The 14,667-nt window shown below is 45.8% G+C and overlaps 2 protein-coding genes and 1 long non-coding RNA gene across 4 annotated transcripts; 1 reads left to right on the top strand and 2 right to left on the bottom strand.

Annotated features, from left to right (window-relative positions):
- Positions 1–126: 126 nt before the first annotated feature.
- Positions 127–1,680, bottom strand: LOC112461134 (grpE protein homolog, mitochondrial). The gene is made up of 4 exons (XM_025026261.1): positions 1,475–1,680; positions 580–1,009; positions 392–475; positions 127–319 (listed from the first exon to the last, which is right to left on the bottom strand). The coding sequence occupies exons 1-4, from the start codon at positions 1,558–1,560 to the stop codon at positions 212–214; spliced, it is 708 nt and encodes a 235-aa protein (XP_024882029.1). The 5' UTR covers positions 1,561–1,680; the 3' UTR covers positions 127–211.
- A 421-nt stretch (positions 1,681–2,101) lies between these two features.
- On the top strand, positions 2,102–13,855 carry LOC112461169 (histone acetyltransferase KAT6A-like). Of its 2 annotated transcripts, XM_025026317.1 has the most exons (9): positions 2,102–3,276; positions 4,422–4,510; positions 4,724–4,888; positions 4,988–5,104; positions 5,210–5,548; positions 5,648–6,210; positions 6,297–6,442; positions 6,558–7,933; positions 8,290–13,855. In XM_025026317.1, the coding sequence occupies exons 1-9, from the start codon at positions 3,249–3,251 to the stop codon at positions 12,229–12,231; spliced, it is 6,765 nt and encodes a 2,254-aa protein (XP_024882085.1). In that variant the 5' UTR covers positions 2,102–3,248; the 3' UTR covers positions 12,232–13,855. The 2 variants fall into 2 exon arrangements, with proteins under 2 accessions (XP_024882085.1, XP_024882086.1); XM_025026318.1 differs by lacking the exon at positions 4,422–4,510.
- On the bottom strand, positions 12,868–14,651 carry LOC112461172. The gene is made up of 3 exons (XR_003041525.1): positions 14,559–14,651; positions 14,295–14,484; positions 12,868–13,266 (listed from the first exon to the last, which is right to left on the bottom strand). It is a non-coding gene; the product is annotated as an uncharacterized LOC112461172 (long non-coding RNA).
- Between the last annotated feature and the right edge of the window lie 16 nt (positions 14,652–14,667).

Genomic DNA, 14,667 nt, shown 5'->3' with positions numbered 1-14,667 from the left:
TTTTACATAAAAGTAGCGTGTATATATATATATAAATTTTTTTTTTTGCTAACCCTTGTACATTTTACGATATATTAATACATTGGCTTCTATTTTATATTTTAAATAAAAACTTAAGAGAAAAAATTATAATGTACATCAATATCTTGTATTAGACTTCGTCATTTAACAATTTATCAGTGGATGTTCTATCTATCTACCTTTACATTAGTTATCCTTTAGCAACACCTACTAACGCTGGTCTCACTATTCTTTCATGCAATTTGTATCCTACTTTCGAGACAACTACAATTGTTCCAGGTTCCTTGCCCTCAACCTCCTGAAAATAATATTCATTATAATCATTATTTATAGAGATTATCTCATGCTACATACTGTATATAAATCTTACTTGTTGAAATAATGCTTCGTGCTCATTAGGATCAAACTTTTCATTTACTGGATTCAGTGAGACTAATCCGTGCTTCTTGAAAACCTATATAATGTTAAGAAAAAAAGAGGAAGAATTTAATATTTAAAGTCACATTGTTCATGTGCATATTTCTCGTATTAAAAGCCTGAGATAAAGGCATATCCTACCTTGTGTAATTGAGCTTCCGTCATGACCAAACCCTCGTATAAACTTTTCAAATGCGGGTTCCGCTCCGTTATCTCATCCTTTGGTACACTTTCGGTAGCTTTCCCCAATATGTCGGCTACATCCAAGAGATCCTTACAGAAACCTTGAATGCCGAAAAGTTTGGCGTCGTTAATCTGCTTAGTGAGCCTAATCCTGATATTTTCTCCTTCTGCCAATGCTCTCTTATATTTATCTTCCAGCGTGTCTCTAGATTCCTTAAGCTCGGCAAGCTCTTTATTGATGAGCTCAAGTTCTGTTTTCAGTTTCTTCTCATTTTCTGTGGTAGCTTCTGATACGTGGGATACGTCGGTGGCGTCTGGCTTCTTTTCTTCCGTTATTGTACCAAAATGTTGCCTTTGCCAGGAAAATGCGTAAGATGCGCGTGGTAATCTGTAATATTACATTTACATATATGCTTTGCTTATAAATAAAAACATTGCATACATATATATCTGTTCCAAACAAAATATAGATATGTATGTGGCACAATCACACAATATTTTCACGTTTTATCCGCTTAACAATATTCCAATAGTGTGAGAAAAATGTCGAGTGTCCTCAGTATTTTAACGATTTGCTAAATTACAGAAAGTTGAAGGGAAGAGATTCCGGATTCTCACTTTTGTATGCAGCAACATGCAAACTCGATTACATTAGAAATCGCTTCGCGCCGTTGAAAGAGATTAAATAGCGAATATTTCTTGGCGTTTAATTAACGATAATAATGCTCCCGACATCCGGAGAAACAAAACGGAATAAATAAACGCGGCGGTTAACCTCGACACGCCGACACGTGACTCCGCGACGAGCGTTCGATCGCCGACTTGCGCCAGCAGAAAAAAAGTGACAATTTACCTGTTTAGGCTTTTACTGATTTGATATAAATTATCGGCCGTCACGCGACTAAATCGCAATACCGCCGGTACGACGATCGGTGCCATGATGCAATCGTAACTCCGGACGAGATCTCGAGGTCCTCGAGGAACGGATGACGAAACCAGACGAAACGTAGCGGTCGGACTCGTCGGAGAACGAGAAAACACAAACAATCACGATCACGGAATGTTGGGGGACGCAAGGTGCCGCGAGTGCCGCGGCTCACTTCACGGCCGGATCGTATCAGATCGTATCGTTCAACCAATCGGAAGCCCGTTTTCTTGAATCGCACGGTTTTTACTAATATGGAATTAATTAATCGCGTTGTTCGAGGGTTATCTATAGATTTATATATTTTTTAATATATATTTAAGATCGGATTTATAAAAGATAAAAAGTTAATCCGCATCTCTCTCGGTAGAAATGAACATAACTCGAACGTTTTTGAAAAGCGCGCCGTGGTTAGTTTCATGGCGGACGGTATCTAAAATCCTATTTGAGGAAATCGGGACAATTTTTCGACTCCTCGCCGGCGCGCCTCGGCAACGCCACCCCCGTCTACGTATCGCGCGCACTCGCGGGTATTATACGCCCGCGGTTGCGGTTGTGTTGCTGCTGCATAGTCCGCGTTAGTCCGCGCCCGTGTGTCGTTCGTTTACGTCGTCGTTCGGTAGTCGCGCATTATATCGCGTCGGAGGTATACCGTGTCGAAGCGGAAGCGCACGACGCAACGCAGCGCGCAGCGCAACGCGTGCCCGCGTTATCGGCACCGATTCCGGAGCGCGCGCAGACGACTTCCGCTTTTCCGAGTGTGTGTGGTGTGTGTCGGCAGCGTCGCTACGGGGAGGGGGGGCCCCGCGTTCGCGCGCGCGTTCCATCACTTCCATCCATCCAGCCAGCCAGCCAGCCACCGTCGCCAGACTCGCCAGTCGCCGCACCGATTGTGTAAACCGCGCCGCGGCGAGCGCGGCCTGGCGATTATGTGTTTTGGGTGCGCGCCGCGCGTCCCGACGGCAATGGTCGCGCGCGAGTCCCGCGATTCCTCGCCCTCGCCGCACGACGGTCGCGTCCCGGCGAGATAGATATCCGCCAACCCCCTCCCCCCTTCCGAGACCTCGCGAGGAAATTCTCCGTCGCGGTCCCCCCGGCGGTCCCACCGCACTCGGGAACGCGAGTCCGCGAGTGCGCCCTGCGTCGCCACGACCGTCTGCTCCGCGGAGTAGTACCGATCCCCCGCGAGCCAGCCAGCCAGCCATCCAGCGAGCGAGTGAGCGACCAGGACGCTCGGCGAGCTATGCCGATGCGACCGTATGCTCGCGCGCGCGTCTACCGGGACCACCGTCACGGGTGTCGTTCACCGCTGATGTGCGTCCCGATGCTCTGAGATACGGGCTCCGCACGCATCTCACACGTACTCACATATATATATACATAGATAGATGAGAGAGATATATATACATACATATATATGTATACAGTCACACACACATAAGTATAATATATATACACGGCCGGGCGGCGGAAGTGTTTTGCTCGATCTTTCCCGTCGCGCGCGCAGTCCGTGCGCCACACGGGGCCCCTAGATCGCCGCCGCCACCGCCGGGTACGGCCCACCGAGGAAGGCGACCCGCGCTCGCCCCGTTACGGCACGGAGTCGTTCCCCCCGATCCTTGGACGCCGACCTACGTCGAGTCCGCCCGTGTCCCGCTCTGGACACGCCGATTCGCCCGATTCGCCCGCCACACGACGGGTTATGTTTCCCACCTTCATCGGAATCCTAGGTGAGTCCCACCGCCGCGCCGGTCATCCAACCGGACGGCGCGCGTGACAAATTACCGGTTGATAACGTGTATATATATATATATATATATTCGTACATTGCTCCTTTTTTTGTGCCGTTGTAAGCGATACTAGAAATAGTATTTTGTAGTAGCAGGGATCCTCGGCCTTTATCTACGGAGATTCGATTTCTCGGCCTTATTCCGTTCCTGATCTCGAGTCTTGAACGTTTGAGCTGAAGGAGGCGTGATTGAACGACGTAACATTTGTGATTATTGTTGAATCTACAAGTAATATTCACGCCAGAGATTTGCACAAATTTATTTCACTGTTAAATTCCTTTGTTTTAAAAATATTTCTTGATATTTAAGCGTATTTAAGAGATTTTTTATCATTTTTTATGTTCGGGAGAATTTTACGTATGATCGCTCATGCGTTAAAAATTGTCCCATTTAAGTAATTAAGTAATTAAGGTGTTTTTCATGCTCATTTTCACGTATCTTTTGTAATTGAAATTGATGATGTGAATTAAGGTGAATTTGTACAGAGTGGAATGATGTATTAATTGTCATGAATAGGTGATTGAGCTTCGACGAGTCAAATCCAGTCCAGAGGTAGTTTTTTTGCAAATTTGTGTATATATTTAAGTGCAAAGAAAATAAAAATAACTATTGATTATACGTACACTAGCAATATTTAGAAATCTAGAAAAAGATATAATCCTTTTTATACTATTTAATACTACCTAATTAAGCATTTCAGTTTTTTAACTTGAATACACTTTAAATAACTTTGAATTTATTCTTTTTCGTTTTATTTATATTCAGAGAATTGATGTCAGAGTTATGTTTCGACACAAAAGAAATATTATTTTTGTTAAATGTAACGAAAAACGTGTAACATGAGAATATGAATATTTTTGGAAAATCAACCCTTCGTAATGTTTTAATTTAATTTAAATGGTAAATATTATCTACAATTAAGATTTATTGCTACGTAGTACCTACTATATTACTTCTTTCGGAAAATTTTATTTAAGATTTTCCAAGTAGCTTCGTCTAAGAAATGGGTTATACACGTACATCGATTACTTTCAAATAGCAAGATTAAGATCAAGGAACTTTTAACTGTTCCTTTATTTTTTTAGACATTCAATCGTGGTGGGAGGTGCCAAGTATAGCACACTTTTGCTCATTATTTAGAGCTGCCTTCAATCTTCTGGATTTTGATATTGAGGTATCTAATCAAATGCTAACTCTCTTATGAGTAAGCAGCGTATGTAAAGCCCGTTAGTACCGCTTCAGCATTTAGGCGGCGAAACACGCTGTCACGCTTCAGCTTTAATCTTATTATTTATTGGCTTATACATCATTTTGTTCTCTTCTTCACGTCACTATGAATGCTATATTGCGAAATGTGTCCTCGGTATTAACGTCACTAAAATTATAGGATTTGGAAGAGGCTTTGTTAACGGACGGAGGTACCGAAGGACGACTGCTTCAGGAACTGATAGTAAAGTTACTGGAGGGTTGCTTGCCAAATGATACCCGCAATGACATCTCCACCTTTAATTATCAAATGTTTCTGCGTAGACTCTTTCGGAAAAAATGTCAAGTACGTATCGATCTCAGTGTTGTGCCTTACAATGTAAAATTATCTATTACTTCTATATTGGTAAGAGACGTTAACTGAAACGCATGTACATTTGCACAGGAATACAAATGCGAAAATCCTTTCAATACAGACGTAGACTTTGAATTGTTGCCTCTTCGTCAAAAAGTAGAAATACTACGCGCGCTCTGTGACTTCAGGCTCGACGCCGAAGACGTAGTACGTATTCGATCTCGTTGCGAGTTATTACAATAATTTTACACCTGCACATTCCTTAAACGATTATTTGATAATATAATCGAATGAATGTGAAATTAATAACAGGAGCAGTCGTTAAGCAACTTGGACTCGGATAGCCTGCGAGTCGAACCTTTGGGACATGATCGTAAGAATTCTGCCTACTGGTACTTCTACGGCACTCGATTGTACCGGGAGGATTACATTGATACTTCTAACAGTGCCTCACACAAGCAGAAAAGTAAGCCAAGGGACAAAAAGCGTAAAAAACGACGGAACAGAGTGGCGAAGGAGGAACAGGAAGAGGAAGAGAAGGAGGAAACTAGTTTAATAAACAGCGGGAACAACGGACGAGAGAGCGTTTGGCAGGTTGTTTGTTTTACCCAGCAAGATTGGAGCAGACTGGTTGAAAAATTTCGTGATTCGGTAATGATTGTTTCTTTGCTGTTTCTTGCTTAGAAAAAAAAAGATATAAATTGTTGCGGAATTGGAAATAAAATTATTTATGTTTATTTATTTGCCCAGGAATACGACACCGAACGCAAGCTTTATCGCACATTGTCCGAAGACTTTATGCCGGAAATACCGAAATTGTTTGATTTAAAAGAGAAACAGCAACGACGTAAGCTGTTACAACGTAATAGCTCGCGAGTGCTTCGTAGCCAGGAACCTGCTACACAGATGGACGCAGTCATGGTCAGATCCAAGATCAAGACTAAAACGACTAAAGGGAATAAAAAAGGGACGCAAGCATCAAAATCTTATATTAAGGAAGACACCACTCCGCCGTTACCGACTTCACCGGTCCAGAAAAAAGGACGGCAAACGAACAATTCTTTAGCTTCGGCTGTCGGCCAGATTGTAATTCATACTAGAGATGAAGTAGAGGACTTGGAGAAGAAGAAGAGTACCGGTAATCATGGCGATAGTAATTACGTATCTTGTAATTACGGCTACAAATATGGCTATTCGTTCGGTATCGAAGAGGAGGAGCGTTGTGTCGGCATGCACAAAGTTCTTGAAAGTGTTAAAGATCACGTGGATGCCTGGCCATTTATTGAGCCCGTGGATGAGGACTATGCGCCAAGGTAAAACTTTATACACGTTTTAAAATCGTGATTAATTATTTATATTTCCGATATTAAGTTTTTAATGTTCTGAATAATTTTTATAGGTACTACAGTGTGGTACGCAGGCCAATGGATCTGAAAACTATGGAGGAGAAACTCGAAAATGGCTCGTATAAGAATTTAAATCAGTTTAAACGCGACTTTCGGCTTATCGTCGACAATTGCAGGCAATACAATGGCTCCGATAACGGTTCGTGATGCTTTTTTATCCAACTTTTTTAAATTTTACATAAATCTACCAGTAATTGCATTATATCGTTATCTGTATGTCGGCAAAACTTAACAACACGTTTTATATATTCCAGAATACACCGATATGGCGGTTAATCTTAAGGAAGCCTTTGACAAAGCCGTAAGTCGATATTTGGAATCGGAGACGTCCAGTGACGAAGATCCTACGTCTCCTCCGTCACTGGCCGGATCACCTACAACTTTATCATATCCCTCACGTCATTTATCTTCTTCGCACCATAACGCACGAAAACGCTCGAAAAAATCAACCAAAAAGTCTAAATCGTATAAACCTGAGAGTAAAATAAAGTCGAAGAATAATGAAAAAGTGGACGAAGATGAAAAGAGAAATAAAAGTATTAAAGTTGCGAAGAAGAAGAGGGGAAAGAAAAAAGGTAAAAAGGTGAAAGAGGAAGAATCGGACGAGGATGAGGAGGAACAGGAAGACCAGGAAAGCGAAGATGCAATATCTGAGGCTAGTATCGTAACGTCAAAGAGAAGAAAAAATATTGATGTAAATAGTTTACTTAAAACCAAAAAGCTACCTAAGGAAACGGAAGAATTAAGAACATCAAATAAAAAAGCGAACAAAGAGCGGCACCAATCGAAAAAAGACTCGGAAATTGTACGATCTGCCAAAGAAACGAAAGAAAATAAAAAGCGGAAGGAGGATTTCGAAGAAGATTATGAACCTCCAGTAATTCCGAAGAGTAAAAGTAGAAAAATAGAAAAGAAAGAACTTGAAGAAACTGCGATATTGACGGACAACACGAAGAAGAGCAAATTGAAAAAGATCGAAGTGGAAGAAAGTGACACAGTATTCGAGAAGAGCAAAAAACAATCTTCCCATGTCAAAACGAAAAAGAATCGTAAGAAAGAAAAGTCGAATTTAAAGACCGTAACCAAGTCTAATGAAAAATCCGACAAGGGTCATTTAAAGCAAAAAAATAAGAAATCAAAACAAAAGAACGAGGAATTAAAGAATGGAGAGTTGAAAAGTCAAACGGATTCCAAAGATATAGAATTAGAAAGTGCTTTAGATTCCAAACGTACTCACATCTCCAAGAAACTCTCCACATTAATTGGTAAAGATGTAGACTCGCTTGATAGTTTAAAAGATAAGATAAGCGATAGAAGACGGGAGGAAAAATTAAAAAACGAAAAAGAAAAGCAGAGAAAAGCGGCGAAAGGTGACGTTCACGGTATCTATTCAAAAAAAGTGCCTTCAAACAGTAGTACTTTCCACGACAATGACAAGGACAATGCAAAGCGATCAAAGTCGAAGAGAAATACGAAGGAAGATAAGATTACGGATGACGCGATTAAGAAACATGATCCGGAAATCAGTGAAAATAAGAAAAGCACTCATGCTAAACATACCAAAGGATTGGGAGCAGAGGAGAATGCTGCGATTCAGGCATTAAATCAAGCGACGGAGAAGACACTTCATGTAAGCTTACAAGATACTATTTTCAAGATTATTTCAAGATTTCTTATTAGAATTCATACATACAAGATATAAATCAATTATAAGTGTTTACATTTTTTAGTGTTCAATAGAATTTATTTAAAAAAACATCCATGTCCAAAGAGAAACTAATAGTTTTAAATTTTAAACTATGTGCCGACTGTCTGTAATTTATATTGATAGTTCTGTGCATATTAAATGCATATTGAGAAATTAGACTGTCAACAAGATAAGGCTTCTAAATTATCTTGCATCTTAATACAAGATTCTTATTTTCTTTTGGTTTTATTTATATTCTGTGAATCATACATACTGATTTGCTCTATTACATGCGATAGGATATTAACAAGTGGCTTGACGACGCACCCAGGCTCTCGGGATTCTCCTCTGGCAGTGACTCGCCAGTGCTTCATAGCTCTTCCATCGAGTCCAATCGACCAGGATCCAAGGTAGAGGCTGCACGAAAGAGACCGAGTTCCATCAAAATATTTGGCCCTCATGGACCGAGTCGACCGAAGAAAATACAGCGCACGATCGATCGTTTGCAACCTGGCAAAAGCAAGGGAAATTTACTTCTGAAGAAACCGCTTAACGTGCCGAGCGCCAACGCCAACGATGCTGCGAGCTCTACTAGTGATAACGATCAATCGAATAAGGATAATGACGAAGAGCCGAAGCTCAGTTTAGGTACTGTGCTGAAAAACGTGGATTCCATCCAATTGATCTGCAAGAGTTTAGTATCGTCACCTAATCCGAATTTGTCCAACGACGACGAGGAAGAGGATCACTCTCTTACCACGACTCAATCATCTAATGTCAAGGAGGAGAAAACGAGTGCTAAGGAAGCTACGAAGACGTCGAGCACAGTAGAGGATAAAGAGGCGGCACGATCGGGTACGGAAGAAGCGCAGAAACCAAAATCCGCCACACCAAATTTGAGTGCCTGGTTCAAAGCCTTTGGAGCGCCAAAATCAAAAAAGAAAGACGAGGAAGCGGAAGAGGCCACGATGATAAAGAAGGACGGAGATTCGCAGGAAGCGTTTTGCGGCAGGCAACGACGGCTGAGCACCGGTGGTAGCAGTGTCAGTGAATCGGTGTCTAGTTTCTCTCAGGAATCGCCACCGGCGCCACGCGTAGCGCATTCCCCGCAGTGTCAGCCCGTGATAACGCCAACCGAGCCGATAAGGGGCGCGGGATTTTATCAGGACGCATTGTCAACTGGGAGCAGTCCCTACAACAGTCCCTACTATGCGACCCCACCGAGATACAGCGCGCAATTGCCACCCACTCCATCGCCGCAAAACCATCCGTTATCCCCGGCCTATCCGTCGCCTTACGAACAACCACCGCCCGTCTATCCTCAAGTGCACGCGCAGCCGCCGTATCAATCGCCGTATCAGAAATCCTCGCCTCAAGACAACGCCAACGAGGCGTACCCGCAAATGTCTCCGCAACGTTTCCCGCAACAGTTACCCGCCAGCAATCAGAACCAGTCACCCGTTTATCCGCAACACTCCCCGCAAGCGATCCAGCCGGTTTATCCTCAACCTCAGACACCGCCGTCGAATTATTCGCAGCCCTCGCCACAGCAACCATCTACCCCCAGCTACTCGCAACCGTCTCCGCAACAGAATGCGGTCGCTAATTACTCTCAGCCCTCTCCCCAGGCGGTCACCAATTACCCGCAAGTTTCTCCACAACAGCAACACTCCCCTTACTCACAATCCTCTCCTCAGACGCCGCCGAATTACTCGCAACCGTCCCCGCAACAGCACTCTCCGTATGCGCAGTCCTCGCCTCAACAGCCCGCCGGATACAGTCGTCTGTCGCCACAGCCACCGCCCACGAATTACTCGCAACCCTCGCCTCAACCACCGAACGCATACGCGCAGCCGTCTCCTCAGCCGCCGAGTTTCTCTCCGCAAACATCGCCGCAAACACGTCCCACCAACTACTCGCAGTCATCGCCGCAACCCCCGAACTCGTATCCGACTCCGCAACACGATCGGAGTTACTCACAATCGTCGCACCAGCAAATTCAGACTTTCCCTCAGCACTCGCCGCAAGCACCATCTTCGTTCTCCAAATCGTCGCCGCAGAATAGCTCATATTCTCAACCGTCGCCGCAACCACTGACCAATTACCCGCAGTCTTCTCCCCAGCAGCCAGCAACGTACTCGCATCCGTTACATTCGCCGCAGACACCGCCAAATTATTCGCAGCTTTCACCGCAACAGACATCCGGGACGGCGACAGCGACGGCGCCGGCGGCAGCAGCAGCAGCAGTAGTTGCGGTGAATTATTCACAACCGTCGCCTCAACAGTCGCGCAATTATCCGCAAACCTCGCCTCAACAAAAGCCCACGTGTAATCCCGTACAACCACCGCAACAGTCGCCCGGTTACTCGCAAACCTCTCCACAACAAGCCGCCAATTATTCTCAGCTTCAATCGTCGAAGAACTCGGAGGAGTATGCTGCTCAAGCCACGGCGCCGTCTGCGAGTTATCCTCAGGACTTCAAGCAAAATCCCTCGTACATTCAGCAATCACCTACGATATCTTCGTCCGTGAGCGAAGTTGAACACCGAGCGGAATATCTGAAGTCTAACGCTACCGAAAAACCTTCTCCAACGGGCGATCAACAGAGGAACTTTCCCGTTCAATCGGAATCGTTGAACCTGAACGCGAATCATCAGCTCTATCAGTCGCCGAGTCAGTATCCGCCAACGTATCCGAACAGTTTTCCCAACGTCGAGCTTCAGAGGTCTGCTTCGAGACACGGCGGTCAGCAACAGGCGCAACAGCAGCAACAGCAGCAGTCGGCACCGCAAGATTCGCGGGCCGGTTTCACCGAAATCCAGTCGCGTGGCTTTCTCGGCAAGGCATCGTCCGGCAGCGGTGATCAGTTACCCGCGCCTGCACCGGATCAGACGCAATTGTTGGCATTCCAGCAGAACTTGACGACGGCCCGCGAGTCGCTCTATCCAAGCGGCTTCCAGCCACCCGCTTACTCGCTAGCGCCACCAAACTCGAGGCCGGTGTATCCTAGTCCGCATTATTTCGACGCCGGCTCGAAGTCCGCCGGCGGTGGGGGCGGCGGTGGAGCCGCGTCCGCCAGTCCCTCCGGCAATCCTCCTCCGATGAAGAAACGCGCGTACGAGCCGCCCGCCAGCGAGTCCAGCACGCGCGGTCTACCGCAGGAGAGCGCGGTAACGCGTCCGGGTCAGGAACAATTTTCGAGTTTCGAGCCAATGATGACTCTCCCGCAACCGGAGGCTGTGTCAGTCAGTCAGTTCGATGGCACGCCGTTCGTTACCGGCCTGGCCGACTCTATGGCGACCAATTCGGCGTACGCGCGACTGAGCCTCGGTCTGGTGGGTCGGGCACCGAGTAAGGAGCAGCAGCAACTATTGACGATCCCGCGACCACCACCCGGGACGAAGACGGAGCATCTTGTCGCTTACGGTCGCGGCGCCGCACCCGGCCCCGCCGAGCTCGAGCAGCTCAATCTGCTGCAGAGCTTGCAGAGCGCGGCGGCCAAGAATAGCCAGGGTATCCTCACGATATCGCGACGACCCGGCGAGAGCGACGTGAGAGGGACACCCGTCGCCACGATGACGCCCACCGCGACGCCGTCCAAGACGAAGAGGAGCCGGAAGAGCAAGCATCCGCAACAGCAGGAACAACCGAGCGCAGCTGTCACGGTGACGGCCGTAACGACGGCCGCCGATCAGCAACAAACGGCAACGGGAATGCCCGCTTTCCCACAGTACGCGGCCGCGTCCGCGGCGACCGCGGCCGAGTCCATCGGCGCCTTGAAGACAGCCACGGTGGCGGTACCGCCGCCCGCGGGTAGTGCCTTCAACTTCGCCGCCTCTGCCAGTGGTGCGTCCACCGCGTTTGCGTCTTTCCTCACGGACGAGTTTCGTAATCAGGGCATTTACTATAATATGGCCCTGCGACAGCAACAGCAGCAACAGCAACAGCAACAGCAGCAGCAGCAAGCGCAGCCGCCGATGGTGAGCAACGCCTCGGGTCAGCCGACCGCCTGCAACAAACTCGGCAATCAACCGCCACCGAGGAACTATCCGCTGCCCCATTCGTTCCTGCACTCGGCCGCCGCTGCCGCCGCCGCCCAGAGATCGGCGTACGGTCCACCGGTCTCCGCCTATGTGACGCCGCACGGGCCCAACATGACGATGGACCAGCAGGCCGCCTATCAGCAGTACATCCATTCGCTCTACGCTATCCAGCCGTCGCATCCCTCACCCTGGATGTAGCCACTAAGATCGCTGCAAGATCGGTCCGTGATTCGATGATGGCAGATCAATCTTCTGATGAATCTCGATACGTACCGCGACGGAGGAAGCGCGATCGTTCGAGGTCCAAAGGGATACCAAATATTAATCGAAAGTCTCTTGGCGAGCGCGCGAGAGAGCGGTATGCCCTTCTTACCTTATTTTTGTCTATTTTTTTTTTACAAGGGACATCCTTCTCGCGACTTGTCTTTTCTATTGTTTTTTACGTAATTGACCGTTGTTCGTGAGGCTCTCTACGGAATTAGGTAAACGACCGTTTGTAGATTTCTTTGACCGCAGCTTCCTTTTTACAAGCGACCGTCGCAACTCTACTTAGTAACTTTGACACTTTTACACCGTTCGTTGGGAGCGCGAAAGTCTGAGCTTCTACAATGTACATAAAGGACAAGGTCTACTTTCGATATAGAAATTTTTGATAGTTTTCTAAAAAGAAACGAGATTAACCGGCAGGTTCAATAGCTCTTAAGTCGAGATCGCTAGCGCCGAGAGTAAATCGATCCGCAATGTCTATCGAAAGTTCCTCCGTGCGCGAACGTCGGGCAAAATATCTCCGCGGATAAATAATGTATAACTAATGTAATACATTACATGTTTGCATACATATAGATATATATATTTATGCAAGATGCATCATTGTTGGATACATTGTTACTCGCGCGAACGCGTTTTGCCTGGCGCTTACCTCCGTGCTGACAGATACACGCGCGAAAACGAGTCTCCGCACGTGCTCCTCGTCAGCGTGTAAACGCGTGCATGCGTTGTGCGTGCGTGCGAATGCGTCGGGACACGGAATCATGCAATATTGAATTTTTTGCGTTGTTAATTTAGCCGACGACGGGCGTCCTCCCTCTCTAGTAATGCTCCGCCGTGTGTCGGGTCCACAACTCGCCGAGTGTGTCGTCTATAGCCCGTGTAGGATCTCTCCCGTTGATCCTTCCCGTTTTCGGTCCGCGGTTAGCGAAATCGATTGTCGAACTCGTAGAAGAGGACTCCTGCCTGGGGAAACCGAGGAGGATTTTCTGTGTATAATAATTATCGAGCGCGCTCTGTTGCTGGTGTACGTTATGTAGATTACCTAGCATCGTAAGGGAATTAGCACGTAAGGAAAAGTTAGGCTTTCTTTGTATATAATATATATGAAACACATATCTCGCGTAGAGAGGACGATGTGCTCGAATGTTGAAAAAGGGATCTCGACGTTACGAGGGGGATCTGTGCAAAGACCCGGGAAGAAAAACAAGTTGAATTCTCGTGACGTGTGAAAAACGGACGTGTCTTTTCAGTTTCTTTTTTTTTTCTCTCTCTTGTCGAGAGAGGCGCATATAATAGTGTAATGAGAGATCAGCAGAAATATATGTGTATAAGCATGTGCGGAAAAAAAAACAAAAGACGAAATATACCGTGTAATACCGCCGCTCTATCGTCGTACATACATCCATTTTAAAACTCATCTTTATCGTCGAGGCCAGAGTATTCGTCACGGGAGGAGAGAAGCGGTATTGAAACTTATAAATATATACATATATATTGTAAATGTATATTGTAAATGTATCTATGACAAATTAAAGCGCAGTTTGTTACAAAATCCGCCAGTTTATCCCGTGATAATGGCTATCTCCCGATACGCGTTCCTCCTCCTATATACAAGGTGGTCCATTTAGTCTCGGCATTTAAATATTTGAACAGAAAATGAATGACTGCTCTGTACTACGTTTTATTATTGTTATTGCTAAAGCAAGGCTAAATGAACGCTCGGTTTGGATTTGACGAAGGAAAACTGTATCGAACGCGATTAAAGAGAACCAGATTTCTCTTCTTTGTTGTACTTTCCACGCGTTCTTTTTTTTTTTCATATCTCGTTTCATTAAGTTCGCTTATGCTTGTCGCACTTTCTACATCAGCTCGCCAGATTGAATGCACGCGCCTATCTCGTTTTAAATGTAATGAGCTGCAACCGAAACAAATCTTATCGTGTACTATCGTGAGTCTACCATAAAATCCACTCGGAAAGATTAAAAATTTACCGTGTCCTTTTATTACAGTCGTTCCTGCATTCGCATCTTTGGCTCTCCTCGTCGACGCATTAATTGTCGTATACGAACGTTGAATTTTCCGAGGAGAAATTTGCGGAGAATCGAACGCAGTTTCTTTTACAATTTACCCCTTCCTTCGAGACATCACGGACTGTTAATATATATTTCAACGCTTTTCAACCTGAAATGACATTTTACAATGAAAAGAATAATAAATTTACAATTACAATGAAAAAATAAATAACGTAGGCGTACGTTTTCTCTCGAAATGCGTGTAAGAAATTGTATGTGTCATTCGTGACACTCGTATTACACGTGGACGACCGGCCTGGACCGGCCCGGTAAACAACAGCTGACGACGGTG

The sequence above is a fragment of the Temnothorax curvispinosus genome, unplaced genomic scaffold (assembly GCF_003070985.1).
Source record: "Temnothorax curvispinosus isolate PA1 unplaced genomic scaffold, ASM307098v1 QBEX01011098.1, whole genome shotgun sequence".
NCBI classification, from domain to species: Eukaryota; Metazoa; Arthropoda; class Insecta; order Hymenoptera; family Formicidae; genus Temnothorax; species Temnothorax curvispinosus.
This window is presented reverse-complemented; position numbering and strand designations above follow the sequence as displayed.